Below are 16,021 nucleotides of genomic sequence, written 5' to 3' on the forward strand. Positions count from 1 at the left end.
CTGTCTTTTTCTCGTTTCTCCTCCTCTTCTTTTCTCTTTTTTCTTCCCTGGCCACCTGACAGTTTTGGCCGTTTTGACATCTTGTGTTGATTTTTTGATGTGGTGACGTCCAAAAGGAACCATGATACGGGAAGGGAGGGGGCGTAATGTTGTAACAAATAATATTTCTATTAAATAAGCTTTACTTTGCATTTTAATTAACGTGGGATTATTTTTTGTATTTAGAAATAATAGTACCAACTTTTCTTTTTTTTTTCAACATTTGTGGCACTGGCGTGGCGCCCCCTGATGGACGGCGCCCTTAGCATTTGCCTATACGGCCTATGCCACGGACCGGCCCTGCAGCTGCCAAACCTGCAAGACAAAAGTAATTTTGAGTGACGGCAAAGTGCGTTTTATTTTGAAAGGCTTTGGGAAAAGTGGCATTTTCAATCCGACTGACTTGACGGCGTTGAAGGAGCCAAATGCGCGTGAAAGTTGCCCGCTCCTCCCACCTCCATGAGGCTGATTTGGCTCCAGATATAAACACAGAGTTTCTATCTACGAGCTACGCTTCTCCCCGCTCTCACCTTCCTCACAACCCAGCAGTTCGCTCCAAGAGGCCGAAAAGGAGAGAATTACGCAGGAGGGGACGGTCTTTTCCACATTCAACAGGATGGAGGTAGAAACTATATATATGACTCCGAGCGCAGTCGTTATGCAGCCCGTGCTCTGAAGCCAGATGTTTTTAACATTTAATCTGGTTGTGTGTAGAGACTGTGGTTGAAATTAAGGCATTGCATCATAGGAGAGTTTATTTGTGCTCAGTATTATTACTGGGATATTTGTGGGGGAACTGGGACTTGTTTGCGCAATGTTTTAACAAATGTTTGACCAATGGTTCATTATGAGCGTGTCCTATGTCTTTACTAAGATGATCATATAGTGTGGTTTGTGATAGCAATCAGCACGTGATAGCAGCGTGATGTGCTTTTAAACTCAGACTCACTTTTTGGATTTTTCTTTTTGTGTGTGTGTGTGTGTGTGTGTGTCTGTCTGTCTGTTTTTGAAGCATAGAGACTAAAGACACACCAATTTTAACCTATTTGGCTCTGTGTGTTTGAGCCTCCGGCTGATATGCTTCAATAACAGGTTTGTGGTCACAATTTAACAACATAACAGCAGTGTAGAGGAAGGAAACGGAACTCTTAGAACATCTTTCACCAGATGCTGTTTTGCCGCGATGGCAAATTTACAGTTCAAACTGCTATTTTATTAATTTTAAGTCTTCTGTAAGGACTTTTGGGGGTTCCTGCCACTTCTCAGAACCCAAACTTTCCTTTACTCACTTGTGCTGAAGCTAAAAGAAAGAACACGAGCTCTTCTTTATGGTATAGGAAGTCTGTTCAGTCTTCCCCTGCACTGTGTGCTCACAGGTTCCCGGCCTCCTCCCTGCAAAACAAGCTGTTCCCTCAGACATCATTATTAAGTTTTTTTAATCTCATGTGGAAAATAGCAGAAATACCCCTTTTCTCCAACCACAGAAGAAGACGGAGAACAAAACCGATCTCACATTCTTTAGAATTGCTTTCGACTTGTTCACCTTGCGAGTTTATTCGACTTTTTGTGTAGCAAATAGGGACCACCTTCAAATCTTGAAAGATAAGAGCGTTTAACAAACAAGTATTTATGATTTGAAATACTTCCAGTGAAATGAAACTGTTAAAATAAAAAATAATCAAAAACTGAACTTTCATCCTGAAGCAAAGCTTTGATGTGCATTTGATGCATTTTCTGTACCCTCTAAAAAAACCCAGTGTGACTTGATTTGGGAGCCTGTGAACAGCATATAGACCCGGATATTCTGCTATTACCTGTCAGCAGTTTCATGGATCTATTGATGACTGAGCTCATTTGGTCTTTCCGCAATTACCACAATTAGTGAAGTGAAATTTGTCATCCAAGTGTCTTTAGCTTAGTTTTGGATGTCACATGCTAATGGTGGCCAATGTGTGGTTCTAGCATAGTCAAAGAATGGGTCACGGTCACAAATGTTGATTTACGTCACCGCCTTCAAGCCAGCCTAAGGAGAAGATTAACACATGGAAGTTCTTAAACTTTGTGTTTCCCTTCTAGGAACTCTGTGTGTTTGTGTGTATGTGCACAAACACCTGAAAATTAGTACTGTATATGCATGTGTGGTGGTTTTCCTCTCATGGAAAAACATCCCCACAGCTGGAGGACTGAGTATTTGAGATCGCATTGCCAACCATATGGCATGCACATTTATTATGTAATCCTAAGTAAAGAGACCAATAACACAGAAACTCAGTCTGTACCAGCCAGACATTTGCTAATGAGTTAGTTTTTCCACTTTTGCATTACAACAACATGTCTTTTTAAATGGTGCTCGCAGCGCTGCAGTCACTGGTACATGTAGTCCATTGTCAAAGGTTGTATACTACAACTACAGACGAAAAGAGTAAAAAAAGAAAGAAAATAAACATGTATATTCCCGATCACCATTAAACTTGGTGACTTTTTTACTTTCACATGCACCTGTGGCTTTATTTAAATTCAGTTTTATTTAACTCGAAATCACAACAACAGTCGCCTCAAGGTGGTTAATGCTGCAAGGTAAAAATGGTACAACGATGCAGAACAAACCCCAACAATTAGACGACTGCCTAAGAGCAAGCACTTGGTGACTGGGAGAAGGAAAAACTCCTTTTTAACAGGAAGAAACTTCTGGCATTATTTATCTAAGCTCATGCTAATTTGCAAACAAAGGTAACAAAGGTTGTTACTCCAAGAATGTGTTGGAAAAATACTTCAGTGGATAGGTAGGAATAAAACTGGGACATGTACTGCTGACATTTCAGCTCAAAAATGGTTGGCAAAAAATAAATGTACTCATGCCTGTGGTAATATACCCTCGGTTTTTATCTGAAAACGGTTTATCTCAAAGATATCACCGTGAAACTTTCCGAGTTAATTACTTTCTCATTTAAAAATGCAAATGAGGTACTATCTCACTAAACATACGCTACACTCATTTGCATAAATGTTAGACAATGTGTGGTAAAATAAACCCATATATGTGTGATTTTTATTTTTTAATTCCTGTTGATGGGCCTTGCCTTGTTTTCCTAACCAGTGCTAATGTGCCATGTTTCAGTACACCGAATGAATGGTCCACTCTGTAGCAAACATAAAACAGACACCTAACTGACCGTGAAACTCAGTGGAATGCAAAACACTAAGATCAAGGAAAGTGGAAGACACTGTGGCCTATCCTCTGAGTCACGGAGTCGTTATGGCTAGATCTCCGTTTAAAGCACACACAGTGGGGTGTCTGTTCAATGTTTTGTGACTTTTACAGTTAATAAAATTCACTTATGTTTCCAAAACAGTTTTGAGCATTGTTGGGATGAGTTGGGTGACATTTGGACAAACAGCCAGCATCTTGTAGTTAACTTATGCTTTCTATAGGCTAATTACTTATTACTTATTTTAACTTTATTTTTGTTATACAAAAGCTTTGACTTCCAAAAGGATGTAATCGCAAAATAATTTCATGCAGAATCTTATTGCTCTTTGCAGTTTTTCTTGATTATTTCACAATGCATGCAGTTTCCCTGGGGATAACAGTAACAGGGTGAAAATAAACACTTTTTTGGGGGGCCTAACTTAACTGTTGTTGACATGAGAGTTGGACTATGCTCATTACAAAAAAGTAACTTGCACTCCTTAAAAATGCTTAGATTCTCTGATAATGTTTGCAGTGCATGTTCCCAGATGAAGATGCAGATGCACTGTATGAATGAGTGCAATGATTATTGTCTGGAGAGGGAGACGAAGATTATTGTCTGCAGACAATAATCATCCTCCTTAGTATGACAATAATCATACTAGGAGTCGGTGGCGGTTCATTCAGCAAGAAGTGAGCTGCAACAATAAAAGATGAGATGATCGAAAAAATGGAGTTGGAGGGGAAAAAATCAGAACTGGGTAAATTTATAATATTTTTCACGCCTGAGGGATGCACACAATGTGTTTGGTTGACAAATGGGCTTGATTCTGCAGCTGGCTGAAGCAGTTTAATTGTTCCCATCAGATGTGAAATTGCCCAAGTTTAATTCAAAGTAAGGCATTTTATGTCTCCTTGTGTTGCATATGTCTACTCTCTGCTTTGCTGCTTGAAGTTACTTCTCCACGTCGACCCTCATTATAGCACCTCGAGTCATAGGAGGCTATTTGCACCTTTACGACCGATCAAATGATTCATTAAGCCCCATAATCCTCTAAATGCTTTTGCTGCGTTTTACTGCAACACTTTTGTTCTTTTCCTAAACAATGTTGTTATTTGCAGCCCACACAGACCAAAAGGTTCTGCTATCAGGACGAGACTTCGTCAGAGCTAACAGTTCAAAGCAATGCGTGAAGCAGAGAGATACTGTGTGTGGGGTGGGAACTACAGAAGAGATAACGCAGAGGACACTGATATGTAGAAGCAAAACACGCATGTTGTTTGCCCTTAAAAATTACACCATGAACGCATGCATGTACACCATGAAGAAATCATTGTAATTTGAATGCTGGCAACACAACTTCTGGCCCAGCTTTGTTATTGCAGGTAAGTTCTTGAGATCTTCATCTTGACAGAGCTGACAGGGTACAAGTTATTGCAGTCAAAGCCATTTAAGTTTGTAAAGGCCGGGGGGGCTGTTTGTGCTGTCTTAGACATCTGCAGCTTCTCAAACATGCTGACTTTTCAGCGCAAAGTCTAAAAAATGTGAGGTACGTGCAGAAGGATTTTGAGAACAGTGAGCCAAACAGAGGAAGTGGAAACTACAAAAACACTATCATCATGAGTTTATACATTTCTTACAAATCTCCCTGCAGAACAGTTAACCCCTGCTACCTGCACCTCTTCAACCACCCTCTTCTAAATGTGGCATTTAGCCATGCTCTTGATTTCCTTTTTTGGCAGAAAGTAGTGCAAATGCAATAAATGCTGCAAGATGCACATAGTTTGCAATTGCCCTTTTTCCCACATCAACTTTTGCATTTTTCTTAAAAAGGAAAATCTTGCAACCTCTTTAAGATGTTGAATATTTATGATTTCATCATTGTTGCTTTATTATTGAATGTACTGTGTGAAAGGTATTGAGATTTTTAGGTTGTTGTAGCTTGGAAGACACGTGCATCCTGTGGGTTTGGGCATGTACAGTCATGTGAAAAAGAGTTTTCATAGCACTTCATGCAGTCTTGTAAAAATCTATGTAGGCCCAACAATTCAATATCTTTTTTCTGCTGTGGCAAAAATTCAAAGAAATTGTTTTCTGTATAACTTTATCAGTCTCTCGCATCGCTGTGGAGGAATTTCGGCCCACTTTTCTTTACAATGTTCTTTGAGTTTTGTGGGCATTCGTTTATGCACAGCTCTTAACATCACACCAGCGTGTTTCTGTCAGGCTGATGTTTGGCCATTTCATTACAGATTTTCTGGGAAGTTTGAAATGATCGTCCTGTTGAATGACCCAGATTCGGTCAACCTTTAGCTGTGTGACATATAGCCTCACATGTGACTCAAGAATACTGCGGTGTACATAGGAGCTGCTGTACGAGTCAATGACAGCAAGATGTTATCTGGCTGCAAAACAAGACCAAATCATCAAAAGTCTTGTGGTTTGTTCAGTTAAACTTAGCAAACCTAAACTGTGCCACCATGTTCTTTTTAGAGACTTTCTACTGCCAGTAAAATTATGATTCAGTTTAAACGTTGTAGCAGGCTGATGCTGGGCTAACCTGTCCACATATACTGTTTGGAAACCTAATCAAATTTTTATAAATTCACTAAATAAGATTTGAAACTATCCTTAGTTAGTGTAGAACACAGGTGACATGTAGATACTACTCGGGTCTCTGTGGTTGTGGTAGTAGGGTAAAGTCAAACTGTAAGGTTTTCAGTTGAAACACAAATGACATCCTGCTGTACAGGGTGGTTGTTTGTTGCACAATCTCCGGTCTGAAAGCCTTAAGTTTGCTTGAAATGATCTAGAAACGCATGCAGTTCAACTCTCATTAGCAGAATATTGTGGTGCCAGGAATGGAGTTAAGAAAATGTTGGGAAGAGGAAGTGGTAGAGTAGTGGAAAAGTGGGAGGATAGATTGAATTCCCAACAGAAAGAAATCATGGGGAAAAAATAATGTTTTATTCACAAGCAGCATATATAATGTCACTGTCTACATCCAGTTTCATACTTATGTGCCACTTCAAATCCCTTTACTCCATCACTACACTATTCAGGCTATTGCCAAACTGCCAAAATATGATCGCTATGCCTGAACAGATCCCAGATCCTCTGGCACACTGCAGGTACCATGTAATTAAAGTGACTTCACTGAATGATGTCATCCCGTGACTGTCTGTGTTCTTTAGTCCACAATGTCAACCATCTGATTCACTATGCTGATGGCTTGTCATTGTGCTGTTTGGATCAGAGTGAATGAGAATACCAGAGCCCTGTGAGACTCACTAAAGTTTTCCTGAATAAGTTCAAATGTTTGGGAGCTGTAATCTCTACCATGAGCTGTTCACATATTCTGGTAGCTTTTGTTTCTCAGATTCTTGTTAAACAGTGCATTCCCACATTAACAATTTCTTAATCAAATCGCAGTTAAAGTCACTTGGGATATTGATATTGTTGGTGCATTTATCACATTTGAGAAAAATGTGTTCTGGCCTTCTGGGTATTCTTGGGAAAAATAACTTTATCTGCAGCTTTCTGTTCTCGGGTCATTTGGATTTGTTTTCCTTTTCTCTGGATGCTTATTTAATATTTGTCTCCTCAGTCGACAGTGTTAGGCTGTGTCTGCAGTACCTCCCATTTCCCCGGAGGCTGCAGCAACAAGTGAATGAGTTTGTCCATTTACCTCATCCCTCTGATTCAGGACCTTTTATAACACTAGCACACGTAAGTGAAAACACACAACGGTGGTGCCAGTAATGGGCAGTGGAAAACTGACATATTCAGATGAGGTCTGGTCCAAAAACACATCATGTTTTCCTGGAAATGCAGCTAGCAAGAAAGTGCCTGTCTGTTCTCTCGCCACTTAACATGTGTAGGCAGAAGGGAGCTGCTAACTGTGGTGGTTTTCCCCCTGGCAGAACACGCTGACTTGTGAAAAGTCTGCAGACTCAAACTGAAGCCATTAGGCTTGGTGAACCTATGGAACAAAGTCTTGCTGAACAGCTGTGTGCTGTATTTATCTTCACTTTCACCGATCCACACCCTGAGGCTCGCCAGTTAGACATTATTAGGATTGAGAGTTAAAAGATCCTGCGCCAGACAGCACCTTTATCAGCTCCTTTATGTACATGGCTTCTTGCTCTCAGACAATTGCACAAGCAGATATGTTTAAGATTTACGCAGACTAACATCATGTGCTTCTTCTCTCCTGCCTCTGGAAATGGGAATCACAGGAACGGACAATAACTGGTTTTGTGTGATCTGTGGTCTCTCTGTTCTCCTTCTGCTAGTCATACAGTAAACCTCGTGTCTCCATCCACAGCCTAAAAATTAAGGCACTGGTTAGCAATAACCTTTGTGTCTCTAAGCACAGCCCACAGAGAAAATGTGGAATTCGTAGATAATTTTCTTAGCAATTTCAAAATATCTTTTTAGCGCAGTATATTGATTTTAAAGAAATTGTAGCACCTTCATTTCTCAGTTAGTTATTTAAAGACACTGTTAAACCTCATAGGTAACCATAGAAACGTCTTCCTGATGGCAAACGGGAGTCTCCAGTTTTGGTCCCACTGTTAGTACAATTTTACTTTTTCTAATTTTCTCACTTTATCTATTGATTACTCTAGTAGATAATATCCACATTTTTCCTAAATCTCTTCAGGTGCATTCGTGTTTGACCCCAACCCTGTGACCACCCAGCAGAAGTGATATTTGACTGTTTGCCGTGCTCTTTGTATATCAGGGTGCCCCAACATCACACACTCAGATAAATGAGGATTTAAAGTATTTGATGTGACTGCATCAAATATTTCCGTTCTCACGGGCAGTGTTAACTTGGCAGCAAATTTTGATTTAGTTATAATCATAATTTAGTATCTAAATTCCTTTTTTTTTTTTTTTTTTCCCCCATTTACTCTAGTTTTAGTTGACTAAATATCGTAACATTATTGTAGACTGGCTAAAACGAAGTGTTACAAAAGTTACAAAGCGTCTTATTTTCCTTAAATCAAAAGTGTAATGCGTCTACTCTTATTATCATCCCATGTGTTGACATTTTATCACGTATTCATGAGAAACAGGGAGCATGGGAGCTTGCCTCCTCCCGCTCCATTTGTCGGCGGCAGATCAAATTCATGTCTAACCTTACGGCACAAGGAGAGTACTTCTGGGTCACTTCCAAACTCGTCCCGCCTTTCTACACAAATTGATGAACTCTGATTGGATTTTGTCTGACCAGAACATTTTCATCTTGTTTTTATATGTCTACGCAAGTGTGAATACATTTTATCATAGTTTTTGTCCTTGTGCATTAGTTTTTATTTAGTTATCGTCAGGGGGAAAAAAGCTTGTTGATAAAAACTATGACTAAAAGAATTAATCAACGAAATTAACACGGCTCATCCATTAAGTACTGTCCCAGCATGACTAAAATGGTGACGTTACATCTCAGGTCAAAACTGGTCACCATATGACCACAAAGACTCAGTTTTATTGATATAGCGCACATTATATTATAAGGTAAATATCCTACAATAATAGAATTCAATGAATGGATTTTGTTTCCAAGTATTATACAGGTTCACTCTGACAAAACCAGACAAATTGAACCTTTTTTTTTTTTTTTTTTTTTTTTTTTTTAAACAAACTAAATCTTAGTGAATCCTCTTACATGGTGTTCTCCGGAAGTATTACAGCAGCCATGATGTTTATCTAAAATCTATTTAAATTGTTACATGGTAAATATGTTACACTGTCATAGATATCCTCTCCTTACAAAGCTGTGGTGTGAGCAGTACATTGTCTACTCAGTGGCTATAGTTCCTGATGTTCTCACTGTCCACTCGATCGATGACTTTTTTTTTTTTCTCCCCCCCCCCCCCTACTTGATACAGGGGGGGGAACGAAACCTTCTTTGGATAGAAAGCCAAACAAAGACATCTAGACAATGTTTGAGAAGTATATTTCATCAGTGGCTTTCCTTCACACCTTTCAATTTCATATTGTTTTACAAACTCGACTAGATGTCAAAAAGACTGCAAAGCTGGTGGTTGTTCAGTGTGGAGATATTTGCTGGGGTGGGGGCTATAGTGCATATGTCTGCTTATATTATTGCGGTCAGTCATTTACTTAAAGACGATACACTTTACCTCTGATCCATTAAACGCCAGTCTTACTGAAAGCATCAAAATGCAGCTATTGAATGGTAAGAACACTTTTAATTTGTGCAAAAGCGAACCTAAATGAGCTATTTCCAGGAAGCTTTCTTGGATTTAAGCTGGGCCTGGTTTTGTGTGTGTCACACATGGGGCAATCGTGGCTCAAGAGTTGGCAGTTTGTCTTGTAATTGGAGGTTGCCGGTTCGAGCCCCGGCTCCGACAGTCTCGGTCATTGTGTCCTTGGGCAAGAAACTTCACCTGTTGCCTACTGGTGGTGGTCAGAGGGCCTGGTGGTGGTCAGAGGGCCCAGTGGCGTCAGTGTCTGGCAGGCTCGCCTCTGTCAGTGCGCCCCAGGGTGGCTGTGGCTACAATGTAGCTTGCCGTCACCAGTGTGTGAATGAGTGGATGACTGGATGTGTAAAGCGCTTTGGGGTCCTTAGGGACTAGTAAAGCGCTATATAAATACAGGCCATTTACCATTTTAGAAGGCATTTCCTTTTTTAGATATGTTCAATTGCCCTGTATGCTAGATTATGGTATGTTTCAGATGTGGTCTAGCATGTCCAGGGACACACTCTCTTAGGAGCCGGGGGGTTACAGAGTAGAGCTGTGATCCAGGAAGCCTACACAGCTCTGGTGCTTTTTCCCAGGCCTAGAGCCCCAGAAATAGTTTGCCCTGCTCATAGTGAAACATAGTTTCCCACTCTTCCACTGAGCTTGGGGTCCCACCAAAGTTAAGCATGTGTAGTAGTGATAACCCACCAGAAGCCTTTTTGTCATCTTGGTGACACAGTTGATGAAGCTATATGTGTTCATGAGCTGAGAGGAAAAAGATTTTTGTCACTGGCGTTGTTAAGATGCACTTCATTTTTCATAAGAGTGCTGACTTTGTATCTGTAAAATGTTGTGAAACTCAAAGCTGATGAGAAACCTAATAAAACCACTGTTTTTACGTCCACAGACAGTATGTCGCATGGTCTTGGGTGTTACCTCAATATATGCAAGACTCTAGTTTTAAAGTAACTGCTGATGTGTTGATAATACACGTCTTGGATATTTTTACATTATGCATGAACAGAATTACATTTATCATCTTATATAAATGCGTATTAAGTGTCATTAAATTCGGGAGTTTTTATGGAGCGTGACATTTATTTTCGTTCCACATGAAGAAGCTCATTAAAGATAAGGGCTTACATAAAAGAAGGATGAAAGAATAATAATGCACCTCCAATTAGTTCTTATGAAGTTGTGCAGATGTTAAATAACTAACACTCCTAGACCCTCTTGACATTTACATATATCAATTTTACTTTTACTTGCTTCTCCATATTTTAATAATTTGTAGTATTTTTCCTGCACATAAGCAGTTTCAATTTTCCAACTGCAATCATGACTTTCTTCACCTAAAACATCAGCGCATAGATATACAAAACAAAGAGTTCCACTTCCTGTCCCCTGCACGTGTTTTGACTTTGTTCTCAAGGAGGCATTTGTTTTTGAAGGACAGGAAATAGTTAAACAATTAGAGGTTACAAAATAATGGCATGACGAGTGGGTGGTCACTTGTAATTATTATTTATCGTGAATGACAAAAGAGATTTCAGGAAAAGGGCTGGCTCTGGATTAGAATGCAGAGAAATGTTACGAGAGGCACTGCGAGGCTTGCTGGTGCCATTACGTATTTGGGTGGAGGGAGCAAGGTGGTGAGGTCATGCTGAGAACAAGGGGGGGGAAGGAAAATAAGGCGTGTGATTAAAATGTGGAATGTGTCTATCTATGAAGCCTGGGAGATCCATGTTTTCATGGGCCACAGTTCAAAATGTGCAAGGCGGGTGAACTGCGAGTGCACACCCAGGAAATGTGACTGGAATCGCAGATGTGAGGAGAGGCACGAGCTTTTTAGTGGTCAATAAAAGTATGATGGTAATGAGATGTAATATGAAAGCCACAAAGAGACAAGGAGGGGTCCCACAAGCAGTGAATATAATGCAAACCATTAAAAGGCTGCATCATGCACTGGAATTTGCACAGTCCTGGCATAACTTCGACTGCCAACTTATGCAAACAAATAGCTCAGCTAATGCACGGTTCCAATACTTGGTATAACATGCACCTAGACCCTGGGAAAAAAACTAGTACTGATGTTGTTTTTCTCAATTTAGATTTAGGTCTGACACAGTCAGCAAACTTATTACTTAAGCCACGGTAGAGTGGAGTTACTGGCCATCAAAGCAAAGTGCGGAGGAGGGATGTTTAGCAATCAGCTTGGGAATAGTGGGAGAGACTGAAAGTAAAGCAGCCAAGAAGTGATAACAGTTTGAAGCAGAGGACAGGTCCCTCCTGTCACAGGCTGCAGCGTGATGTGGAACAGCTGCAGAGACCGAGCGAAAGAGGGGGGGGGGCTCACTTCCTGTGCTTTCTAGATGAGATCCTCTAAGGACCTGACTAAACCGGCACGCTGATGGAGTCTTGTTAAGAAGAAGGAAGCGAAAAACTTCTTTTTTTTTTATTTTTTTTATTTAATCTTAGAACATGATTTGTGTTCTGCTGCCTTCTGCACATGCCATGTTTATTAAAATGGATGATGTTTTAGCTCTGTTTGTTCAGCAAGTTACACCCCTTTGTTACAACATTCAGCTTAGACAAGTAGGGGGGGGTGTAATTAAAAGTGCCTTTCAGTTCCACAGTTTGGTTTCCATGACAAAGTCTTGATGCACTATTATGTTTAAGGTTTTGATTTTTTCATGTTATAGTATATACACACTATATAGAAATATTGCTTAATATTATCATATTATTCACTGTTCTTGTGTCACGATTGTGGAATTGTCATTAACCTTTGAAGTCTGTGTGTGAAATACTAAAACTAATTATATATTTTTTTCAGTATATTTAAGTTTTAATACAGTATTTTTCACTTTTTCTCCTTTTTTCTTTCTTTCAGAAGAATTCTCCATCCAAGCCGTCGGTGGCTGAGCTGGCCGGAAAGTTCAAAGGTCATATTCTTCCAATACCCAACTCAAATGGCGAGGTAATGCATTTTATTTGTCCTGTATAACAAAACAAAAGTCTACAAACATGTATGTCCGTGCAGAACATTATTCAAATATATGTGCTTTCTTAAAGGAAGCAGTTAGTGAATCATTGCTCGTTCTCTTCCCTTAAATTTGTAGCCTCGAAGACGACCTCCGTGTTCCCTGAAGTTGCGAAATCAAACGGATGATAACGACGAGTCAGATGTGAGTCACCGCGTTCGTTCATTGACCCGCGTGTTACGTTTGGCTTCTTGAAAGTCCCCAGAAGACAGACTTGGATTTGTTTACTGTGCATGTTCATTGCAGCCTCACAGTTTCAACATAGTGGGTAGTGTAATGTTGATAAACGTGGTATTTTATTATTTGTGTTTTTGGTTTTCTTCTTCTGCCTCAATCATTGGGAAAGGCCTGTTGTTTATCCTCCCAGTAAAATGACAACATGCCAAACAAACTACGCAAATCTATCATTGAGTTATGGGCCAATAAAAAGCACAACAGAAATGTTACATAAGCATAAAAAACAATAAAAATGTATATTTTGTTAGTAACAAAACTGAAATATGTTTAAATGTATATAACAATTCTTAGCATCTGGTAGGACATATGCCTTAATGGGCTACTTTATAAGAAAAAGCGCCTTAAAGCACAATCAACCAATGCTCTTAGTAAATATTAACTTTTGATAAATATTAGCTTTTAGCAAATATTAGTTGTGAATCCACTGTATGTTTGTCTTTCATTAACTGTGTTCTCTGGCAGAAATCTGCTGTTCCACCAAATCCCATTAAAGTCAAGCTGAAGAACTCTGCCGTCATTGAGAAACTGCAGGTTGGTGCAACACATGGTTCATTGGTGAAGGAGGGGGGGAAAAAGCTGCAAAGCTCACTAATGATGGGTTATTGCAGTGAGTATTCAGGAGTCTGTTTTTTAAAGCATTACTGCCACCCGCTGTTCTGTTTTCACTGGTGCCTGAGCCGCTCACATGCAGGGAGGTAAAAGGGGAGAGGCTTGTGCCTTATGCAGCAATCTGCACAGATTAATGAGCTAATTGGATCACAGACTACAGAGGTTCTGGCGAGGCTTTAACTTGCTACTTGAGTTCCTTTGGTTTGCAATTTCACACGGTGGGCAGCCATGGGACAAAAGGGCTGCCGATTCTCCCTCTTTCTTTTCTCTCCGGTGCAGGTAGGACATCAGTTGGCGGGGTTAATTTGTCGGCTATTTGTAGCACTTTGATTTTTCAAGGACAGACTTATAGCAGTGACATTTTAAAACCGGAATGTTGTAGTTGTACGCAGAGCAATATCAAGTAGGTAGGCCTGTAAAGTAATGAGTTAAATTCAGTTTTCAAAGAACGATGCTCACGTTGTGACTGGAAATATTATTTACACATGTTCAAAGAAATGCTAGAGTTTAGTTTCTGCTTCACCTAATCTCCTTATAAAGCAAGTTCTGTGTTTCAGTAAACTGTTATTCTGGTATGTTTATAAGTTATTGAAGTTTAAAATTCATGGAAGAATTTTAGTATCTTGGCTTCAGGATCTTCCCTCCTGCCCTTCAGGCCAACCTCGCTCTGTCACCCACTGCTCTGCTGCCTTCACCAAAGACTCCAGAGGTGAAACTGCCACAGGCACCGCTGTCCCCCACCATGCCCTGCAGCCGCCTGAGCCCTCTGACTCCCACCCTGCAACCCTCGCATCAATCCAGTGAAGAGGAGGAACCCATCAGCTTCGACAGCCCTCCTGAAGGGACCCCATTGCCAAGCATCAACAAGGTGCTGTGTGCTTCCTCCTTATAGTATAGTTAGGCTACTTTTATCTTATTACTTTGAACTTTCAGAAGGCCAAAATGCACCTTACATGACACCTTTAACTTTCTTTTATGTTTCGTGGTGAATTTTGTGTGACTTTTGTCACAAAATGACCAACATGAGTTGCTGTCACATTGAAGCCCCGTGTTTCTCACGCTAATTGCCGAATAAGCTGTGATACCACAGCCAGGTACATTTCCCCCCCATCCCTACTGACGTGCTTCTCAGTGGGGGTTCTGCAACGTCTGTTTAAACAGGCCGGCCTTGGATAAGCTCAAGCAAGATGCTCCTGTAGTTCATGTGTGCTCCTGCTGGGTGGATTGAGGATGTAATCCCCTTAGCCTAGTTAGAGTCCCTGGGTGTCATTTGTTTGGTGCTGTCACGCATATGCTGATTAAACCTAAACAGTTACTTGCATCATTTAAAGCTGAAAACCTGCACACTCTTACAGATGTAAAATTAATCCTTTTGCTTATTTTTTCCACACAGACCCGCGCACGACTGTCATTTAAAAGGCGACTGCCCACAAGACAGCACAGGAGATCAGCTGGAGAGGAGGCGGAAGGCTTCGGGAGTGGACTGTCCCCATGTGAACTGTGCAGCCCAAAAGAAAATGGGGTCAAGAACCAGGTTTTGGACAGCCCATCAGAGGAAGCTGAATGTAGTCTTAAAGAAGCTGAAAACAAGGAAGGGGACTGTGAAACTGCAAACGCTGAAATGACAAAAAGCGACCACGACAACAGGGAAGACATGGAGCATGAAGCAGAACAAGACCGAAGCTCTGATGCTTCGAAGGAGGAACAGCAGGCTTCAGAGCCTGCCGAGCAGAAAGAAGGTGACATTAGGGCAGAAGAAAGGCAGGGAGAGACACCTCAGGAGGCAGATGAAGGAGGGAAGTGAGAGGGTGTGAATGTTTACATGAAAAATACCAAATATATGAATAAGTTATTCAGTGCTTTTCTGAGAAACTGTTAGAGAAATACTCCTCCTTAAGAGTTATTTTATTCAGGTTTTATCTCTTTATATCAGCTCTTAAGTCCCTCTGTCGCCTACTACTGGCTGATAAGTTAAAAAACAAAACAAAACACTGGAGAGTCATGAGAAGCAGCTGCTTGTGCACATGGAAATGAGTATGGCAGTTAATGCTGTATTCCCTGAGCACAGGAAACATCCATCATGTCGTACCAAGTCTGTAAGACTCCTGTTTTATAATTTTCTTTTTTAATGCAAATGTTTCTTTGTTGAAATGTCAAGAGTGCACTTCCATATCAGGAGTACCTGACACATCCACAGAAGTGTTTAAAGCTACCACGTTGTGGGTTGGTAAGAGGCAAAAATGTATTAGATAGTTCATATATATGTAAGCAGATATATAAATGCTTTGACGTCATACCAAAGTACTTTAAGCAAAGTATGTAATTTTAACTTAGTTGTTTTGTTATTAATGTATGTTGATCTATGCTTGTCTTTTTATTTTGTATACTTCAAAATATAGAAATCACAGTGCTACTGTGAAATCATGCACAGAAATGTTAAGAAAATAAACTGCTTCTTTCTTACATAACGAATACCTTTATGTTTTGTTTTTTCTTTTCCTTTTGTTGGATCGTCATGTATCAGTGAATATACCACATCCAAAGAAAACTGTTTTCCAAGGAATACAGGAGGGTCTTGAGTTGTTTTTAGCCAAAAAGTCAGAGTTTATATTAAGACACTGTCATTAATAAAGGGAAACTGTACTATTGACCAAATGCAGAATTGCCCCTATATAGCGCTCTTACA

The 16,021-nt window shown here is 40.2% G+C and overlaps 1 protein-coding gene across 2 annotated transcripts; it reads left to right on the forward strand.

Moving 5' to 3' along the window:
• Positions 1–462: 462 nt before the first annotated feature.
• On the forward strand, positions 463–15,807 carry zgc:153184 (capZ-interacting protein). 2 transcript variants are annotated; one of them, XM_012921627.5, is made up of 6 exons: positions 463–661; positions 12,342–12,425; positions 12,568–12,633; positions 13,189–13,257; positions 13,991–14,203; positions 14,729–15,807. In XM_012921627.5, exons 1-6 carry the CDS (start codon positions 656–658, stop codon positions 15,137–15,139), a joined length of 849 nt encoding a protein of 282 aa, XP_012777081.3. In that variant the 5' UTR covers positions 463–655; the 3' UTR covers positions 15,140–15,807. The 2 variants fall into 2 exon arrangements, with proteins under 2 accessions (XP_012777081.3, XP_004560678.3); XM_004560621.6 differs by having other exon boundaries at positions 464–661; positions 12,339–12,425.
• The last annotated feature ends 214 nt before the right edge of the window (positions 15,808–16,021 follow it).

This window comes from Maylandia zebra, linkage group LG14, assembly GCF_041146795.1.
Source record: "Maylandia zebra isolate NMK-2024a linkage group LG14, Mzebra_GT3a, whole genome shotgun sequence".
NCBI classification, from domain to species: domain Eukaryota; kingdom Metazoa; phylum Chordata; class Actinopteri; order Cichliformes; family Cichlidae; genus Maylandia; species Maylandia zebra.